This window comes from Lithobates pipiens, unplaced genomic scaffold, assembly GCF_037356315.1.
Source record: "Lithobates pipiens isolate NorthernLeopardFrog02 unplaced genomic scaffold, aLitPip1_a1.2 Scaffold_1, whole genome shotgun sequence".
Lineage (NCBI taxonomy): Eukaryota > Metazoa > Chordata > Amphibia > Anura > Ranidae > Lithobates > Lithobates pipiens.
In genome coordinates, this window is record NW_027507685.1 from 26,301,727 (window position 1) to 26,322,688 (window position 20,962).

At 40.6% G+C, this 20,962-nt stretch overlaps 1 protein-coding gene across 1 annotated transcript in view; it reads right to left on the bottom strand.

Annotated features, from left to right (window-relative positions):
* Positions 1-20,962, bottom strand: part of MAMLD1 (mastermind like domain containing 1) — a 341,549-nt gene that overhangs the window by 123,802 nt on the left and 196,785 nt on the right. The window contains exon 2 of the mRNA XM_077486917.1: positions 15,453-17,144. Coding sequence (XP_077343043.1) covers positions 15,453-17,144 — 1,692 coding nt within the window. The remainder of the gene's footprint in view (positions 1-15,452; positions 17,145-20,962) is intronic.

Consider the following 20,962-nt stretch of genomic DNA (forward strand, 5'->3'; position numbering starts at 1 on the left):
CTGAAAGCCCACACACGAGCGGACTGTCCGCCGAAACACTGTTCAGCGGACAAAGTTGGGCGAACAGTCCCCGCGTGTGTACGCGGCCTTAGTGTCACTTGTGATGTCAGTATCAGTTCCCACCCAGTGTCAGTGTCAGATTTCACACCACACAATCCCACATTAAGTCACTGATCACCGCCATTACTAGTACAAAAAAAAAAAAATTCAGTATACCATAGTTTGTAGACACTCTAACTTACACACATCAATATATACTTATTAGAATTGTTTTTACCAAAGACATGAAAAAAAAAAAAAAGATTTTATTGCATTTATTAAATAGATATGTTTTATAGCAGAAAGTAAAATAAAAATAAAAATTTAATATATATATATATATATATATATATATAATTTTTTTTTTTTTTTTACTTTCTGCTATAAAACATATCTATTTAATAAATGCAATAAAATCTTTTTTTTTTTTTCATGTCTTTGGTAAAAACAATTCTAATAAGTATATATTGATGTGTGTAAGTTAGAGTGTCTACAAACTATGGTATACTGAATTTTTTTCTTTTTGTACTAGTAATGGCGGTGATCAGTGACTTAATGTGGGATTGTGTGGTGTGAAATCTGACACTGACACTATATATATATATATATATATATATATATATATTTTTTTTTTTATTTTTTTTATTTTTTTTTTTTATTGTGATTTTTTTGTTGTTTATATAATAAAAAATAAAACCCAGCAGTTATCAAATGCCAGCAAAAGAAAACTCTATTTATGTGAAAAAAATTACCAGTAAAAGTAGCGCAGTGCTACAATAAATAGCAAAAAATTGCCTGATCGTGAAGAGGGTAAAACCTTCCGAAGCTTAAGTGGTTACGCCCTTTTTAATTTAAAATTATATCATTCATATGTTTTTGTTTTTTTTATGGTAAGACCACATTGTCTTTAGGTATTATATAAAAGGGATACATTAGGGTTCACTTTGGAACAATATTATGTTTGATGCGTTATCACGCAAATAGATTCATACATAAGCGTATGCAAAACAGTATGAATGAATAATTTGCAACACCGGCCAGCACTAAGCTTAGCGGGGGAGGGACAAGACACATACTCCACAGTCTAACGCCCCATACACGGTCGGATTTTCCGACGGAAAATGTGCGATCGGATCATGTTGTTGGAAAATCCGACCGTGTGTGGGCTCCATCTGACTTTTCCCGTCGGATTTTCCGACGCACAAAGTTTGCATAAATTCCGACGGACAAAGTGCCACGCATCCTCAGAATAAACTAAGAGATGAAAGCTATTGGCTACTGGCCTGTTTATAGTCCCGACGTATATGTCTGACGTCACCTCGTTCAGAATGATCGGATTTTCTCACAACTTTGTGCGACCGTGTGTATGCAACACAAGTTTCTGCCAAAATCCGTCTGAAAAAATCCAACGGATTTTGTGGTCGGAATGTCCGACCATGTGTATGGGGCATAAGAGTTAGTGACATATATCCTTTATGTTGTTTTGCTGGGACAGGAAAAGCTTTTTTGGCCCCGTCAGATAAACAAATTGAAGGCAGGCAGAGATTAGGGCACACAGTACTGGAGTAGTAACTGTTGCCATTACCACAATCCCAATGGTGGTTTCAGAAAAGAGGGACACGGCAGGAAATGCAGCACTGGGATAGCTTTATCCTCAGCTACACAGCTGACCCAAGGGCTGCAAAAAAACTCTAGTTCTCCCACTGGGCAAATGTTGGCATAATTACACATAAAAAGTACAAGTTGGCACATATCAGCTACTGCAAATAAAATGCAAAAATCTGCATGTTACCTTGACTGTGCCCATAGAAATGACTGTAAGCCCTTGTACACACGGTCGGAGATTCCGACGGAATGTGTCCGATCGGACCGTTTTGTCGGATATTCCAACTGTGTGTGGTCTCCATCGGACTGTTTCCGTCGGAGTATCCGACGGACCAAGTTTTCCAACTTGTTGGTAAAATTTTCAGACAAAATGCTCCGATCGGACATACTCCGATTATGTGTAGAGAATTCCGATCGGACAAAGTGCCACGCATGCTTAGATCAAAATTCCTACACCAAAGCTATTGGCTACTAGCGTGAACGTAGTCCCGTCGTAACGAAATAACGTCATCACGTTCTGAACGATCGGATTTTCCTACAACTTTGTCCGACCGTGTGTATGTAACAGTTTCGGACAAAATCCGATGGATTTGGTTGTCGGAATGTCTGACTGTATGTACAAGGGCTAAGAATGGGATCCTAAATTCTTCTTTTCCAATATGGTAAAGCACCTAAAAGCCTGTTCTTATGGGTTTATGTCACAACAGCTGTGTCTTTCCCTCTGCTCTGCTGTTTGCTGCAAGTATCAGATTTCATGTCTTTGTGTTCCCACTCCAACTGGCAGCTTTCCACATTCCTTTTCAGTACACAAGCTGCACCTCTTTCCATTAAATGGAGAAAAAAACCTGCTTCACTGAGAGTTTTAAACTATCCCAGGCCTCTTACTACTAGCTAAAGAACATGCAACTATACAACAATGTGTACAGCAATTAAATAAATCTATGACCAAAACAAAGATTGAACCAGATTGTGTTGAAGAATAGTCCTGATCCAGCCGAGAGTCAGAGATGAAAATTGCATTTAATGTTACAATTCTTATTTTACAAGTAGAGAGAAGCAGATCACTTGCAGGGTTAAGCACAAGTAGTTAAAAAAAACGTCTAAAATGATTTAAACCAGTGGAGAAAAAAACTTTACAGATGCCACCATCATAGAACATTTTCTGTTGACCGTAAAGCTGGTTACAAGTACCCTGGCATTTGGGTCTCATTGGTGCACTGCAGAAAATGTAAGATAGTTTGGGCACCAAAGGGGCCCTATTTACACAATCCGTGACAGTTTTCATATTCTAAATCTTTATTTAACCACTTCAGCCCCGGACGATTTTACCCCCTTCCTTACCAGAGCACTTTTTGCGATTCGGCACAGCGTCGCTTTAACTGACAATTGCGCAGTCGTGCGACGTTGCACCCAAACAAAATTGAGGTCATTTTTTTCCCACAAATAGAGCTTTCTTTTGGTGGTACTTGATCACCTCTGTGGTTTTTATTTTTTGCGCTATAAACAAAAGAAGAGCGACAATTTTGAAAAAAAAACACAATATTTTTTACTTTTTCCTATAATAAACATCCCACTTAAAAAAAAAAAAAAAAAAATTTCCCACAGTTTAGGCCGATACGTATTCTTCTACATATATATATATATATATATATATATATAAAAAAAAAAATCGCAATAAGCGTATATAGATTGGTTTGCGCGAAAGTTATAGCGTCTACAAAATAGGGGATATATTTATGGCATTTTTTTTTTACTAGTAATGGCGGCGATCTGCGATTTTTTTCATGACTGCGACATTGTGACGGACATATCGGACACTTTTGACACATTTTTGGGACCATTCATATTTACACAGCGATCGGTTCTATAAAATTGCACTGATTACTGTGTAAATGTGACTGGCAGGGAAGGGGTTAACACCAGGGGGCGCTGCAGGGGTTAATATGTTCCCTATGGGAGTGATTCTAACTGTGGGGGGAGGGGACTCACAAGGGGAGGAGACAAATCGGTGTTCCTTTGTACTGGGAACACGCCATCGGTCACCTCTCCACTGACAGGACATGGATCTGTGTGTTTACATACACAGATCCACGGTCCTGCTGTGTTCCCGGGCAATTGCAGGTGCCTGGCGGACATCGCGGTCGCCGGGCACGTGCACCGGGCCCCCGAGTGCCGCTGCGGGCGTGCGTGCCCCCTAGGCAGCCGGGAATGGGGGGACGTCATATGACGCCCACCCAGGATGGGAGATCCCATCTGTGGGCGTCATATGACTATGGGTGGGTAGGGAAGTGGTTAAACTGGAACTTTCCCAATCAACATCAATTATTTTAAATTCTTATGCTGCTAGCATTAGTAAATAGATAGGAAAGTATATTATATTTACTTGTTTTAAATATTTTTTCTTTTTTTTTACATTTCTTCAGCTTGTTTCTAGTTTCCTGCCTGTGCAAATGATATCATGCATCCCAAGAGTCTTCGGGAGGGGAGGAGACGAGGGGTATGTATGCATACTTGAGCTAAGGGCAGGAAGTAAATGCTACGTGAATCATTTGCCCTTACTCAAGATGGCCATGGCCAGAAACGCTAGAGGGTGATTTTCAAAGCGATTTCTCAGTAAAATGAGAAATGAAGACATGGCTGGATGGGAGAGTTTGCTTTGAATAGCATTTTTGGTTTGTGGTGTTCAGATGCAGTGAAGATCCACTTTAATTATTATGCTTGCATACCTTCATATTTTCAACAGATTCTTGGATCATATTTGCAAATTCATAAGAAATACACATGCGTGAATTACATTATCAACAAACTGAAAAATGTTCAATTTATGTCAAGTAGTGAAAACACACATCAGTATTGCGATATCTCATTCATAGATTATTTCTGGCTTATTTAACAGTGTCAAACTGGGACTAAAATCAGCCCTGGTACATAGTACATCAAAACATAGTTATGTAAGCAACCAAACTCTGCTAAACCACAAAAACCTTTACTGCTTTTGTAAATCATTGATTATTGTGATGAAAGAACCGCAACTATCCAATGCCAGTGCAAAAATACCCTTACATCTCCTTCAAGATGTGCCAGCAATGGAGACTCTTGGTTATCGTGCTCCAAATCGGTTTGGGATTGCGAAGCAAGGAGTGTATCTTCTGCAATTGGTTGCGTGAGCCTGTCTTATCCTTTTCATGTAGTCGGACTAGAAGAATGCTTGCAGTAGAGGATAAATACTGTGCACAATGTAGCATGTGAGCATGGACAATGCTGAGTTCTATCTTGACAATCAGAGAGAAGAAATCTCTTCTGAAATTTAGAGCCCCAAGAATGGACTCCACTAGCAGTTGTAATCTGTATACTGCAGCAGATAAAATGTATACCTCCTTATGGACTGGAATCAGTGGCGTTGCTAGAGGGGTGCAGGGGGTGCGGTCCGCACCCGGGTGCCACCCACTACAGGAAAGCCCTTGCTGACTCTGGAAGTTTTTTTTCTTTCAGCTGGAAACCCACCTCCAGCGCCACGGGTGTTCTCCTCCTCCTCCTCTGTCTCTACGGTGTTGCTGCCTGTCATGATCCATTCTCCACCTGGCAGCACGTGGCTGCACATGGTCCTCTCCTCTCCAGCTCCCGCCCAGGTGTTCCATGTATCTGAGCCACCTGAGCTGGTGCGGTAACGGGAGGGGGGGGGGTGTCAGATTGAGATGATGGGGATGTCCTTCATGTTGTTGTGACAGGGTTTGTCCTGGGGGAGCTGTACTGATGAAGGGAGTAGTTTGCCCTGAGGGGGGGCTCTACTGATGAAGGGAGGTAGCTTGTGCTAGGGGGGCTGTACTAGTGGAGGGGGTGGTTTGTCCTGGGGGGCCTGTACTGATAAAGGGGGTAGTTTGTCCTGGGGGGGATTTGCTGATGGAGGAGGGGGATGGTTTGTACTGAAGGGGGTCTGTACTGATGGAGGGGTTTTATACTTAGTGGGGGGTCTACACTGAGGGAGGGGGGGTCTGTACTAAGTGGGCGGTCTAGACTGAGGGGGGACTATACTTTGTGGAGGGAGGGTCTGTACGGGGGGGAACTATAATTGGAAGGGGGTCTGTACTGAAAGAGGGGGGTCTGTATTGAGGGGCAACTATAGTTGGAGCGGGGTGACACCATGTTTTACCGCACCGGGTGACACCAACCCTAGTGACGCCACTGACTGGAATACAGTAAAACATTCCAACTTTATCCAGCATTGGATAAAATGTGTTTTCTAGGATAAGAGAGGGAAGGTAATACTTATATATGATAAACAGGGTAGAAAGCACTCCTGTGTAGATTGAAGTGTTCGCAACACAAGATTAGTAGTCCAACAATCCCTAAATCCATATAGGAAAATGAAAACAAATTGCCGCACAAACTTCTTTAATAATTGAAAAAAAGAATTGTTACATTGTCATAAAAATTGCCCACAGTTTGAGTCAGTAATGGCCCTTTGTAACAGTTATTAAAGAAGAAGAAAAAACACACACACACACACACACATACATACATATACATATATATATATATATACATATACATACATATACATATACATACACATACACACACACAGTATCTCACAAAAGTGAGTACACCCCTCACATTTTTGTAAATATTTTATTATATTTTTTCATGTGACAGCACTGAAGAAGTGAGTAGTTAGTGTACAGCTTGTATACCAGTGTAAATTTGCTGTCCCCCTCAAAATAACTCAACACACAGCCATTAACGTGAGTATATCCCTAAGTGAAAATGTCCAAATTGGGCCAGAATAGCAATTTTCTTCCCTGGTGTCATGTAACTTGTTAGTGTTACAAGGTCCTGGGTGTGAATGGGGAGCAGGTGTGTTACATTTGGTGTTATCACTCTAACTCTCTCATACTGGTCACTGGAATTTCAACATGGCACCTCATGGCAAAGAACTCTCTGAGGATCTGAAAAAAATAAAGATGGCCTAGGCTATAAGAAGATTGCCAAGATCCTGAAACTGAGCTGCAGGTGGTCAAGACCATATAGTGGTTTAACAGGACAGGTTCCACTCAGAACAGGCCTTGCCATGGTCGACCAAAGAAGTTGAGTGCACGTGTTCAGCGTCATATCTAGAGGTTGTCTTTGGGAAACAGACTTATGAGTGCTGCCAGCATTGCTGCAGAGGTTGAAGGGGTGGGTGTCAGCCTGTCAGTACTCAGCCCATACGCCGCACACTGTATCCAATTGGCCTGCATGGCTGTTGTCCCAGAAGGAAGCCTCTTCTAAAGATGATGCACAAGAAAACCTGCAAACAGTTTGCTGAAGACAAGCAGAATAAGGACATAGATTACTAGAACCATGTCCTGTGCTCTCCTGAGACCAAGAAAAACTTATTTGGTTCAGATGGTGTCAAGCGTGTGTGGTGGCAACCAGGTGAGGAGTACAAAGACAAGTTTGTCTTGGCTATAGTCAAGCATGGTGGTGGTAGTGTCATGGTCTGGGGCTGCATGAGTGCTACCGGTACTGGGGAGCTACAGTTCATTGAGGGAACCATGAATGCCAACATGTACTGTGACATACTGAAGCCGAGCATGATCCCCTCCCTTGGGAGACTGGGCCACAGGGCAGTATTACAACATGATAACGACCCCAAACACACCTCCAAGACAACCACTGCCTTGCTTTAAGAAGCTGAGGGTAAAGGTGATGGATTGGCCAAGCATGTCTCCAGACCTAAACCCTATTGAGCATCTGTGAGGCATCCTAAAACAGAAGGTGAAGGAACGTAAGGTCTCCAACATCCACCAGCTCCGTGATGTCATCATGGAGGAGTGGAAGACGACTCCAGTGGCAACCTTTAAAGCTCTGGTGAACTCCATGCCCAAGAGGGTTAAGGCAGTGCTGGAAAATAATGGTGGCCACACAAAATATTGACACTTTGAGCCCAGTTTGGAAATTTTCACTTAGGGGTGTACTCACTTTTGTTGCCAGCGGTTTACACATTAATGGCTGTGTGTTGAGTTATTTTGAGGGGACAGCACATTTACACTGTTATACAAGCTGTACACTCACTACTTTACATTGCAGCAATGTGTAATTTCTTCAGTGTTGTTACATGAAAATAAAATATTTACAAAAATGTGAGGGGTGTACTCACTTTTGTGAGATACATACACACATATACTATATGGGGCGCCTACCTTTTACATGCACATGAACTTTAATGGCATCCTGTAGGACTCAATATTGAGTTGGCCCACCCTTTGCAGTTGTAACAGCTTAAACTCTTCTGGGAAGGCCGTCTACAAGGTATAGGAGTGTGTCTATGGGAATATTTGACCATTCTTCCAGAAGCGCAAACCATAGGTTTTTAAAATTAGAAAAAAAATTGTATTTGAATTGCTTAATTCTAAGTGAACTAATACACCTTTTAATGGAAGCCTCAAGAGAAATGGTATACCATGTTAAATTAAAAGGTGGAAGTTATACATGGTTCTAAATTTATATTAGAAAAAGTGCACTTTAGGGGGTAGAGGTAACTTTTCTTGAGTAACATGTTTTCTTGAGTTGTTTTGTATCTAACTACCAGTTTCCAGGAGGGAACCCATATTATTTTGTGAATATATCCTTTTTAAAATCTGGTTATTTCTCTAAAAAATCCATACCTATCCACTATTTAAAGTGGAAGTAAACTGCGCCATTTTTTATAAAAAAAAAACATGCAAAGTAAAGCCATAATGTCCTAATATGCATAGCATAATAGAACATTATGAAATACCTTAGAAGCCCTGTACCGCTGCGGGCTCTGACAGACGCTTCCATCTTCACCCGGTCTTCCTTCCGGGTTAGTGTCCTCTGGCCGTCCGATTGGTCGTGCTGCGATGATGTCACTCCTATGCATGGGCACGGGGGTCATGGACTGCGGGACAGAGTTTTGAAGGGATGACACGGGTATACCGTCCCTTCAAAACACATTCTCCGGTGACATCACCAGCTGCATGAAGTGTGAATATCTCCTAAACTGTGAAGGTTTAGCAGATATTCATAGTACCTACAGGTAAGCCTTTTTTTAGGTAGGTACAAGCTTACAGAATGGGTTTACATCCACTTTTATGGCCCTATAATCTATTTTCATGAAATTGTTTTTATTGTGTTTTTTTTTTACCTCTTTGTAACTTCCTCAGTGAGCACCAGATGGTACTTTTTTAAGATAAGAACACGTCATTTAAAATAATTTTCTTTTTTTAAACCAGAGTGATTTAAACAATTTTCTATTTCTTTTGTATGATCTATAAATTTAGGGATACTTTTGGGTATATATTTTGGAATTGTTACATGTTTTTCTAGTTTTCTCTTTTTATGTAATATGTGATTTTTGAGACTACTCTCCTTCAGATCTAATTGGGTATTCCCCCCTCTCCCTTTTTATATTATAAACAAAGCAGTCTTAACCTTGATGTGGTACTAAGATGTGTAGGAGAAAGAGAAAAGAAAAAAAGATGAAATGGAAAAAATGGAAGTCCTAATAGTGATATTGTACTTGTATTAATGCTATGTTGGGACAAATCAGTTGAATCAATACAATTCTGAGATTATGGTTTGATTATTCTTAGCCCTTGTACACACGGTCGGACATTCTGACAACCAAATCCATTGGATTTTGTCCGATGGATTTTGTCCGAAACTGTTGCATACACACGGTCGGACAAACTTGTCGGAAAATCCGATCGTTCAGAACGTGGTGACGTTATTTCGTTACGATGGGACTACGTTCAGGCTAGTAGCCAATAGCTTTGGTCTAGGAATTTGATCTGAGCATGCGTGGCACTTTGTCCGATCGGAATTCTCTACACATGATCGGACAAAGTCCGATTGGATCATGTTGTCGGAAAATTTTATAGCCCCGCTCTAAAACTTTGTCGGTCGGATATTCCGACAGAAACAGTCCGATGGAGACCACACACAGTCGGATTATCCGACAACACGGTCCGATCGGACATTTTCCGTCTGAATGTCCGACCGTGTGTACAAGGGCTTAGAAGTGATGCATTGTGAACAATATTGCCAAAAGTACTTGGCATATAGGGAGAGGAACATTTTCTTTGGTTTGTTGAGTTTACATGTAATTGCGAAGTATAAAAGTATCCATTCCCCATAGCCTAAGTCCTGATTCACACCTATTTTTAGTGCTTTTTGCATTTTGCTGATTTGCACTACAGAACGTGTTGCATAGGAAACCATGGTAAATGGACTGTAGTGCAAATCTGCAAAATGCAAAAAGCACTAAAAATACATAGGTGTAAAATCAGGCCTAATAGGGTCCAATGATCTGCCACTTTTTATTTTTTCAGTGTCCGCTTTCTGGAGACTCCAATCTTCAGCAGAGAGGAAACTGTGAGAAGCGGAACTGTGCCATCTCTTGGAACCATGCACGTGTGTGTCATTGTGCAGGTGGCAGAATAAATCATACATCGTTCTTCTCCTTCTTACCTTCTGACTTTGTTGCATGGAGTTGCCTGTGTGTCAAGAGGGGAGGTGAGAATTTTTCCTTATTTTTATCTTTATAACGTAGATGAAGAAACTTATAAATGTGTGGATAACACATACACTATATTTAATGTGTTGGATTTTGGGAACGTTTTCAAAATCCACCAACTTCATCTTAATAACTGATCTTCATAGCACTTAGTGATAGTGTGCATAGTTGTAAAGAACTGCAAGAAAAAAACTAGAGTAATCCGTAAAGTATGAATGTAAGCAAGTGCCTTTCAGGGATGAGTCCGTTACTGGTGTTTGAGTTGGACCTAGAGCCGAGGTGTTCAATTTACAGACAGAGAAGAAGTTTTTTTCATTTAAATGTCAGTAATGGCGAATGAAACCTCAGACTAAAGCCACTGAATAATTTAACTTATTAAGTTATTAACACTTTAATTTAGGCTTTCCAGAAGTTATTGTTTTAAATTCAATTACTAAAATGTATTCTTTTTGTGTATGTACAGTGTGTGGTGGTGTGTGTATATGAAGTTGGGATGGGTAGAGGTTTTAGACAGGCTACATTCACACCTACAATTTTGCATGTGAGAAAATCAGCAGGGGGTCTCAGCGATTAGCTGCAGGAGACAGCCCCTTATTGAAATTAATGTTAAACTGCCACCTCCTGCAGCTAATTGCAGTCACACTCATGTAATCACTATGCAGTGATTACCTGCAAATGATTGACAGACAGAATGGGGGTTAATTACTAAAACTAGAGCGCAAAATCTGGTACAGATCTCCATAAAAACCAATCAGTTTCCAGGTTTTATTGCTCCAGGTTTAGTAATTCTCCCCCACTGTGTCCATGGCTGATCACTCGCAGGTAATCGCACATTGTAGTGATTACATGCAAGTGGTTGCAACTAGTTGCTGGAGCCAGCAGCCTCCCATTACTTTCAATGGGGCTGCCTCCTGCAGCTAATCGACATCACTCCCTGCTGATTTTCTTGCATCTTCACGCTGTCAGGCCAAATGCAGGTGTGAATGTGGCCTTAAAGGAGTATCAGCTAAGCCAGTGATCATCAACCCTGTCCTCAGGGCCCACTAACAGGCCAGGTTTGCAAGATAACTGAAATGCATCACAGGTGATATAATTTGCTGCTCAATGATTGCAGTATTCTAGTCTGCATCTCCCCAAGGCAAAACATAAAACCTGGCCTGTTAATGGGCCCTGAGGACAGGGTTGATGACCACTGAGCTAAGCAACTGAATAGGACTTGGTATCAGCAGTTTAGTGGGAAAGTAGAAATGTATAATGCTACTTTAAAAAAAAAAAAAAAAGCGAAATTATGTGCGTAAACAGGAACGTAATAAATGAATGCTTTGATATTGCATTTATGTCTATCCGTCAAACATATGCCTTTGATTATTTCTTCTTTTGGAGATACTTTTTGGACATGTGTCATAGACTGAACTTTGGTTTTCCTTATGCTTCTCATCTAAGGACATGAAACACTGCCTTAGTAATGGAGACTGGGGAGTGGTCAATCAGCACCTATCAAGCCTTTGCAGCTTTGGGGTGGAAGAAGCTTGTCGATGTCTGTTGACTATTGCTACATCAGTCAAGCTTGAGTGTAAGACGATCTAGTCCACACCTCCCTTGAAAAAAAGTTTCATGCCTCCTTTCTCTGACATGAGGCAGTTTCTGGAACCGGGTTACCAGCCAAGAAGGAGCTAGGCCTGGTTCACACCTATGCATTTTTTTGTGAATTGCAGAAACACACCAACATGGTTTCCTATGGATGTAGTTCACATGTGTGCATTTTATGGAAAGGGCCAGGGACTTTTTTCTGCTTTTTAGTTCTATAGACTTCAATGGAGCAAAAACGTGTATTGAAAAACGCAAAATGCACCTGGAATATGAAAACTGCAACCTGCATAGGTGTGAATCAGGCCTTACTGTTTGGTGAAAAAGCCACTTCCTATGCTGGATGGAGCCTTTTAACAGTGAACGTGTATATGCTTCCATTAGAAGTGTTACTTAAAGTGGAAGTAAACCCTCCTATCGCTTTCAGCCAAGGAAGCTGCCATCTTGGCCTTTATTTAATCTTCAACTGTCATGATGCTGCACATGTGATCAGTTCTGACACCTTCAAGTGAAGAGAAAAATTTTGCTAGAGTGGTGTTTCTCAACTCCAGTCCTCAAGGCACCCCAGCAGGTCCCGTTTTCAGGCCTTCTATTATTTTGCACAGGTTATTAGATCAGTTTTGCTGCCTTAGTAATTACCACAACCGTTTCCATCTGAGGGAAATCCTAAAAACATGACCAGTTGGGGGAGCGCCTTGAGAACTGGTGCTGAAAAACAATTTCCCACAAGTCCCTTTGCTCCTGGTCACACCCAATTGCTGCCAGAATAATTCAGTTCCCGGGTACTTGCCCATTGCTCTTGGATTCCTCTAGCTGTTCATTGGGGCTACCAGAGCTATCCTGGACTTTACTGTCAGAGGCAATTCTTATGAGGACAATTACAAGTGGCTGTGTTCTGAACTGTTTTACTGAAGTAGCAATTCTCAGGCTGACTCTCTGTTGTTTTAGAGTGTTACGGAGACTATGCGCTATGCAGCCAGAGACTTTGCTGTGACGGGTTCAGATTTCTGCATGTTCTTTGCCACCCAGAAAGTTTTCATTATTGTGCAGTGTGTGCATATTTTTACCACCCTGAACCTGTTTGCATTAATACTTTTCATCTGTTTAGTAAACTGCAAGTTACAGTTACTCCCTGTGTTATCATTTAACTGATAACTTATCCTGTTAAAGCATTTTTAAATTAACTCAAATTGGGTTGGCTTGAAATTGTGAGGGAGAAGGAATATTTAATTTAACATTTAATGTGCAAACTGTTCAGATAGACCAGCACCCGAGTCCTATTCAAGTTGTGCATGTCTAAAGAAAGCTTTGATTTTCCCAGGGTAGACCCAAATACATCCTGTTCATTCACATTGATATTTAGCACTGAATCATTACAGGGAGAACAGGGATCTGCCAAAGTAAACAAAGCAGATCTCTGTTGTGACAGGGGATGACACAGAGATCCTGTCTGAAGATGGATCTGTGTGTTGTCCCAGGCAGCCCATCCCCCATACAGTTAGTAAACACTCCCAGGGAACACATTTAACCCCTTAATCACCCCTGACGTTAACCACTTTCCTGGCAGTGCCATTAGTACAATGTCAGTGCATATTTTTATCAATAATCACTGTAATAATGTAAGTGGTTCACAAAAAGTGTCAATAACGTCAGTTAGGTTCGATCTGTCCGCTGCAATGTTGCAGTCCCGCTAAAAATTGCAGATCACTGCCATAACTAGTAAAAAAAAAAAAAAAAGTTAATAATAAAAATGCCATAAATCTTTCCCCTATTTTGTAGACGCTATAACTTTTGTGCAAACCAATCAATATATGCTTATTGGGGGTTTTTTTTTGCCAAAAATATGTAGCAGAATACAAATTGGCCTAAATTGATGAAGAAATTAGATTTTTTTTTTAAATTTTGGGATTTGTTTTATAGCAAAAAGTTAAAAATATATATTTTTTCAAAATTGTCGGTCTTCCTTTGTTAATAGCGCAAAAAATAAAAACCGCAAAGGTGATCAAATACCACCAACAGAAAGCTCTATTTGCGGGAAAAAGGACATCCATTTTATTTGGGTACAGCATCGCACAACCACAAAAAATGGCCTGGTCAGTAAGGGGGTAAATCCTTCCGGGGCTGAGTGTATTTGTAGGACCATTAAAAAAGCAATACATGCACGCTTCCCTGTCCATTCACACCAGATGCAGTGGGACTGTGCTGGGCGGTTATCCCAGCGCAAGCCAACTGCGTGTCAAGGCAATATGCCTTATCTCCTGTTTGCCAGGTTCACAGCACTGCGTTGCGGTGGTGTGTGGGCATGAGGCACTGAAAAAGGGTACTGCCCAGATAGCCTCAGGTGGTGTATATAGCTGCCCATACAAGTGAAAGGTTGTAGGTGGCCACACTTGTGTAAACACCGATTGTTTGTACATCAGTGTTTACCCACCACCCGTGGCTTGCTAAGCATAGAAAATTGCCAGAGATTTTACAATAGAGGACTTTGCAGCCTCTAAAAGTCTTTGTTTATAAGACCTTATCCCTTTAAAGGCCCTACAAGTCCTAAGTCCTAAGTCCTGGATAACATCCAGGATTTTTGTCAACTCTGCTCAGTTGTCTTTTGAGAAACTACTCAAACCCTTCCCCTGTTCATAAAATAGATACTATAGACCTGCTCACCCCAGAGCATGGTGTGGGAAACCCATATTCCACCTCTTCCCAAATCACATTCACAAGCCACGGCACTGCCCTTGTGATCTGTAACGGGTGTCAATAAATTGCCAATGACACCCCAAATGCAGGTTGCAATCACAGTGCATTTAATTGCAGTGGATTGCATGGTACAGAAGTACCATGTGATTTGGTTGCACTGGTGTTTTTTAAAGAATGCATGCACTACTTTTGGCACTGCAGCGCAATTTCAGCCCAAAACACACTGCACTCAAATCACACAGAGATTGCAAAGGAATGCTGGCGCATTCCTGCACGATTCCTGGTGTGAGCCGGCCCAAATTATTCTGCATTGCAAGATACGAGCTAAAGGACTCTTACAGCCCAACTCCAAGCAATAAGATAACACAGGAAACTTGCGCAGGACATAGGGCAGCTCTGGATTTCTGACACGATCAAAAGGTATTTTTTTTTGCACTTACTTAACAGGTATAACAAAACACTTTAATGCCATTAACAGACCAAAAAGTAGTAAATATAGGCTAAGTTCAATGTTAAGGTTAACATACATTTTAAGGGCTTGTTCATGCCAGGTGCATTGAGCTACATTAATTGGAATTGATCACTGTAGGCTTTATGCAAGGACATTGAGAAAACATCGTTTTCAGTGTGCCCTTTTCAAACCATACAAATGTGTTGATGTGCATTGCATAAAAAAGCATCATGTCTATATTTTAATGCAACACACAAATATGCTGCAACACACAGCAGCACACTGCAATGCATTCTTGTCCATAGAGTTAACAGAAGTGTTTTTTGTTAACTTTAAATATAGTTAAAGAAAAAAGGGTACCCCAACGCCAGCCCACTGGTGTGCATGGGTTTCAAAAGTGTTAAAAGTTGACTTGCTGTAAACTACAATTATGTAAACCCAGCCCTGCTTATGCTACATTATTTAATGCAGCTTAAGTGAAAGTAATCTTCCTTCATCTTGCTTTTTTCTGTCAATCTACTGAATTTTTTATAATTAAAGAAAAAGCAGATCAATTACCTGACGGGGCTGACCAGGCAAACCACTGGTCTGCATTTGTCTCTGCATTCGGGAAGGTTGCATTAACTGACGTATCTGCTGCTGGAGAAATTGATTGTTGCTGACTTGCTGGGACTGTTGCACTGCTGAGGACTGGTGTTGCTGCTGTTGCTGTTGCTGCTGCTGCTGCTGCTGCTGCTGCTGCTGCTGAAGATAATGGATTAATCCAGGGTTTGTTGACAAATTCATTTTTTGTCCAGCAGAATCGGGTGCAAAGTGGGACAGTGGTTTGGTGTTGTTAAAGGAAAACTGATCCACTGGGTTTTCAGAAACTATGCCAGTCTGCAAGCCATTTGATGGTTGCTGCATAATCATGTTCATGTTTTTTGGCTGGTTTGTGGACATCTGTTTGAAGAGAGTGTTCTGTAAGCTTGACTGGCTGCCTGCAGGAGTGAGATTAGACATCAAGGTGTTCTGTGGACTAAATGGCTGTTGATGCAAGGCTGGGCTTGAAAGCTTCTCTGGTTGAAAGGGCGGAGAAGGTCCAGCATTGGCAGATGCCATATTTGGCACCATATTGTTTTGGGGACTTTTAATTGTATTTCCTGGTATGTTGCTTGATGTTATATTCTGTAACATGGAATTCTGTGGACTAAATGGCTGCTGGCTTAATGCTGGACTTGCAATCTTTTCTGAGCCATAAGGTGGAGAAGGCCTGCTGGTAGGATTACTGGTAGAAGTCATACTTGATAACAGTGTACTCTGTGAGCCTTGTACAGCATTTCCCTGCAAACTGCTTGCATTCATGCTGGGTACCATGACATTTTGTGGACTAAAAGGTTGCTGAGGAGAGGATCCAGGCCTGTATGGTGGCGAGAGTCCTGTCGGCGAAATTGTTGGCCAGTTACTTGTCGGCACTTGCTGCTTGGCTGAGGATCCTTGTTTACTGGCAGCCAGCTGTTTAAGCTGTTGAGCGTGCCAATTTCCTCCAGGCATATTAGCCATTGAGGAAGGTAATATAGACTGTGACTGACTCTTATTCTGAGCTGTAGAGACAGGTGAGGGAACAGGTTTGTTTGGTGGAGGAATGGGATAGTTTGTTCCGGTAGATGATGGTCTAATCTGTGGGGAACCGGCACTGGCCGAACTGCATCCACTAGTGAAATCTTTGTTGGAGATATTTTCCAAGTGAGTGGATTGTGGGGATGATAGATTTGGAGTTGTACTCAAGGCTGGTTGTGAATGACTAATTACAAGTGGTTCATCTGGCTTACCCCCCAAGATCTTCTCAAGGTCCAGATCATTTGGAGATGGATCAGGCATTTTAGTTAATTCTTCCAACAGGTCCTGTAGTTCTTGGTCCACAGTCTGTAGATTGTTATTTTTTTCTTCATATGGAACCTTTTGACCAATATCTGTGCTCTGTGATACAGAAAATGGGGAAGCCATTCCTCTCCCATTCATGTGGTTATTTTCCAGCAGAACTTGATGACCACCCACTCCCATAGATGAAGAGTTCTGGTTGGTGGAGAAGGGGGAGTGCTGCAAATCAGGACACGAAACACCTGAGTTGCTGCCTTGTGTTTGGCCCATAGGAAGTGTTACATCATCAAGACATAATCGCTTATTGTCATTTGAAAAAATTATATCATTTATACTTGAGGACACAGGAGAACTGTCTTCTTCCAGCTTTCTCTTTATGGATCCTTGTAGCTGAAAGATAAGATTAGACATTATGTTTACTTCTTAATGTTATTTTCCTATACAATGTAAAATAAATACTCTAAAATTGATGTCAAGCACAGCTGCATAAAGATAAAGTCAGATTGCCACTATAACCTCTACAATTACCACACCTACATATAATTAATATGGTATTAACCACTTAAGGACCGAGCCTCTTTTTGAGATGTGTAGTTTACAAGTTAAATATTTTTTTTTCCCACAAAATTACTTAGAACCCCTAAACACTATACACCCTAGAGAATAAAATGGCGTTCGTTGCAATGATTTCTTTCACACTGTATTTGCTCAACAGTCTTGCAAGCGCACTTTTTTGGCAAAAAACACACTTTTTTGAATTAAAAAATAAGACAATAGTAAAGTTAGCTCCATTTTTTTTAGATTGTGAAAGATAATGTTACGTCGAGTAAAATTGATACCCAATATGTCACGCAACAAAATTGCGCCCGCTCGTGGAATGGTGACAAACTTTTACTCCTAAAAATCTCCATGGGCGACGTTTAAAAAATTCTACAGGTTATATGTTTTAAGTTACAAAGGAGGTCTAGGGCTAGAATTATTGCTCTTGCTCTACCGATCGTGGTGATACCTCACATGTGTGGTTTGATATGCGGGCACTACTCATGTATGCATTCACTTATGCGCACGAGCTTGGTGGGACGGGGGCACGTTTAAAAAAAAAGAAATGTTCTTATTTATTTTACCTTTTGTTTTTTATTTTTACACAGGTTTTCTTTTTTTTTTTTAATTGTGTCAGTTTTATTCCTTTTACAAGGAATGTAAACATCTAAACATCCCTTGTAATAGACCAAAAGCATGACAGGACCTCTTAAATATGAGATCAGGGGTCAAAAAGACCTCAGATCTCATATTTACACTTAAATGTAATAAAAAATTTTTTTTTGTAATTTAATAAAAAAAAAAAAAAAAGGTCATTAACCACTTCCCGACCAGCGCACGACGATGTACGTCGACAGAATGGCACGGGCAGGCATATTGGCGTACATGTACGTCCAATATTCGTTGCCGCCGTGCCATCGGGAGCGCGCCGCTGGCGGCGCGCTCCCGCGCTGGTCGGGACCCCCGTGAGTCCGGTCGCGGGACCCGCGGACTCGATCGCCGCGGGCATCCCCACGATCGTCTCACGGAGCGGCCGAATGGAGGAAATGCTGTATAAACAACATTTTTCCATTCTGCCTAGCAACTAGTGACGCTGATCTCTGCTCCATGTGATTGGAGCAGAGATCAGTGTACACTAAATGAAAGCCCAACCCCCCCACAGTTAGTAACACACCCCTAGGAACACTTAACCCCTACACTGCCACCCACTGGTTAACCCTTTCACTGCCAGTGTCATTTACACAGGAATCACTGCATTTATATAGCAGTGATTACTGTATAAATGACAATGGTCCCAAAAATGTGTCAAAAATGTCCGATGGGTCCCCCACAATGTCGCAGTCACAATAAAAATAGCAGATCGCCGCCATTACTAGTAAAAAAAAAAATAATAAAAAATTATTAATAAAAATGCTATAAAACTATCCCTATTTTGTAAACGCTATAACTTTTGCGCAAACCAATCAATAATCGCTTATTGCGATTTTTTTTACCAAAAATATGTAGAAGAATACGTATCGGCCTAAACTGAGGGAAAAAAATGTTTTTTTATATATTTTTGGGGGATATTTATTATTACAAAAAGTAAAAAATAATGCGTTTTTTTCAAAATTATCGCTCTATTTTTGTTTATAGCGCAAAAAATAAAAACCGCAGGGGTGATCAAATACCACCAAAAGAAAGCTCTATTTGTGGGAAAAAAAGGACGTTAATTTTGTTTGGGAGCCACGTCGCACGACCGCGCAATTGTCAGTTAAAGCGACGCAGTGCCGATTGGCAAAAAGTGGTCTGGTCTTTGACCAGCAAATTGGTCCGGTCTGAAAGTGGTTAAAGAACCTGAGGCTTTTCTTATTGACAAATTGCACAAAACCCAATTATAAGCAGTTTAGTATTTGCATTGCAAGAAGAATTCCAGCTGCTCTCAGGGCTGTTCCTACTTCTTATTTCATTTTAGATAATACCATATTCTCTACTAACGTGTCTTCCCCCTGTATATTCACTTAATAAATGCAACTGGTCTATAGTAAAACCTCAAATTAAGCAGCGGACTATATATTTTTTTCCCTCACCTATTACGCTGTGATTTAATGAACAGGGAAAATTCACCCATGTGATCAGCTCATAATGTAATGAGAAAATGACTGGATTGATTGGAGTGTTAACTGGAGTTTAGCAGCCTAAAAATCATTTATTGCGGCACATTTTGACATGAAGAAACCCTCTATTGCCTGCATGTAACGAGGTACAGTATTCCACTTAGGCTACAAAGGAAACTGTCAGTGACTGTTGCGTTTCTTTAATATTGTAGTGCAAGTTCAAAGAGCAGTACTTACTACAAAACCCCAGAACAGCCAATAAACATTGGCCTGGTGTGAAGTTTGGTTTACAACATTCCCACGCATTTCAGCACCCTACTCTTTGACCAAGCCTGTAAGAAAACTAAAGGATAAGGGAAATGGAGGTGTTGCTGCCTGAAGCAACCAATCAGATGTCTGCCTTTATTTTATTTATTTTTTTACCTGTGAAAGACATGTAAATCTGATTGTGTTACTAAAGGCAACTGACTTTTCTGTACTATGTCAGCATTGAGACCTCCCAGCTATTGAAGTCTTCTTTCAAATAAAATACAATAAAAAAAGATTAATATAAAATATACATTTTTTAGTAAGTTAATTGTTACAGCATTACTGAAAATTCCGCATTATGTTTTAATTTCTGGAAATATATATTTATATTTTTTCAAAGCAGAAATACAACATAACACAATGCGGAATTAGTGTTATTATAGCGTGTGCAGCCACTGGTTTAATAGCTATGACCTAGATGTCAACTTGATTAATCTATCATTAACACCACTGCTTCACATAATGAGGAAAAATCTTTATAGCCCACAAGAAACACAACAAACAAAGAAACCAAATCACTGGGTTGTTAACAAGACTTAAGCAGGACAAAAGCAGTTGAAACAACAAGGTGTACACAATCTGACAGGCAATGCCATTATCCAATGGCACTATGTATAAAGGAATTGTGATTTTATTGAATTGCAATATATCTCTTGCATATGGACCAGACTACAATAAATAAGCAATATTATATTATAGTATTTGCGTTTAACTAGTTCAAAGTTGAATTTTGGGTAAAAAAAAAAAAAAATCATGTTCTCCTAGCCAATCTCTTTTAAAAAAGTTTCTAACACCATAAATACTTACCTTAACATGACCATCGATGGTGACTCGTTTGGTAATATACTGTAGACTGGCCAATGGGTCTTGTTTCTGTGACATGGTGCTTCCAGTCTAAAGCTGTTTCCACATGGTCGGATTTTCCGTTCCGGAAATGTTGGATGTGAGCTTGTTGTCAGAAAGTCAGACCGTGTGTATTATCCATCGAACATTTGCTGTCGGAATTTCCACACCCAAATCTTTGAGAGCAGGTTCTCAAATTTTCAGACAACAAAACTTTTCCGACAACAAAACTCTCATATTCGGAATTTCTGGCCAACATTTGTGTGACCGTGTGTATGCAAGACAAGTTTGAGTCAACATCCTTCGGAAAAAAAAATCCACAGTTTTGTTGTCAGAAAATCTGATCGTGTGTACATGGGCATAAGAATATTAGACCCTGTGAGGCAGTGCCCCCATCTTTAAGACACTAAAGGCCAGTAG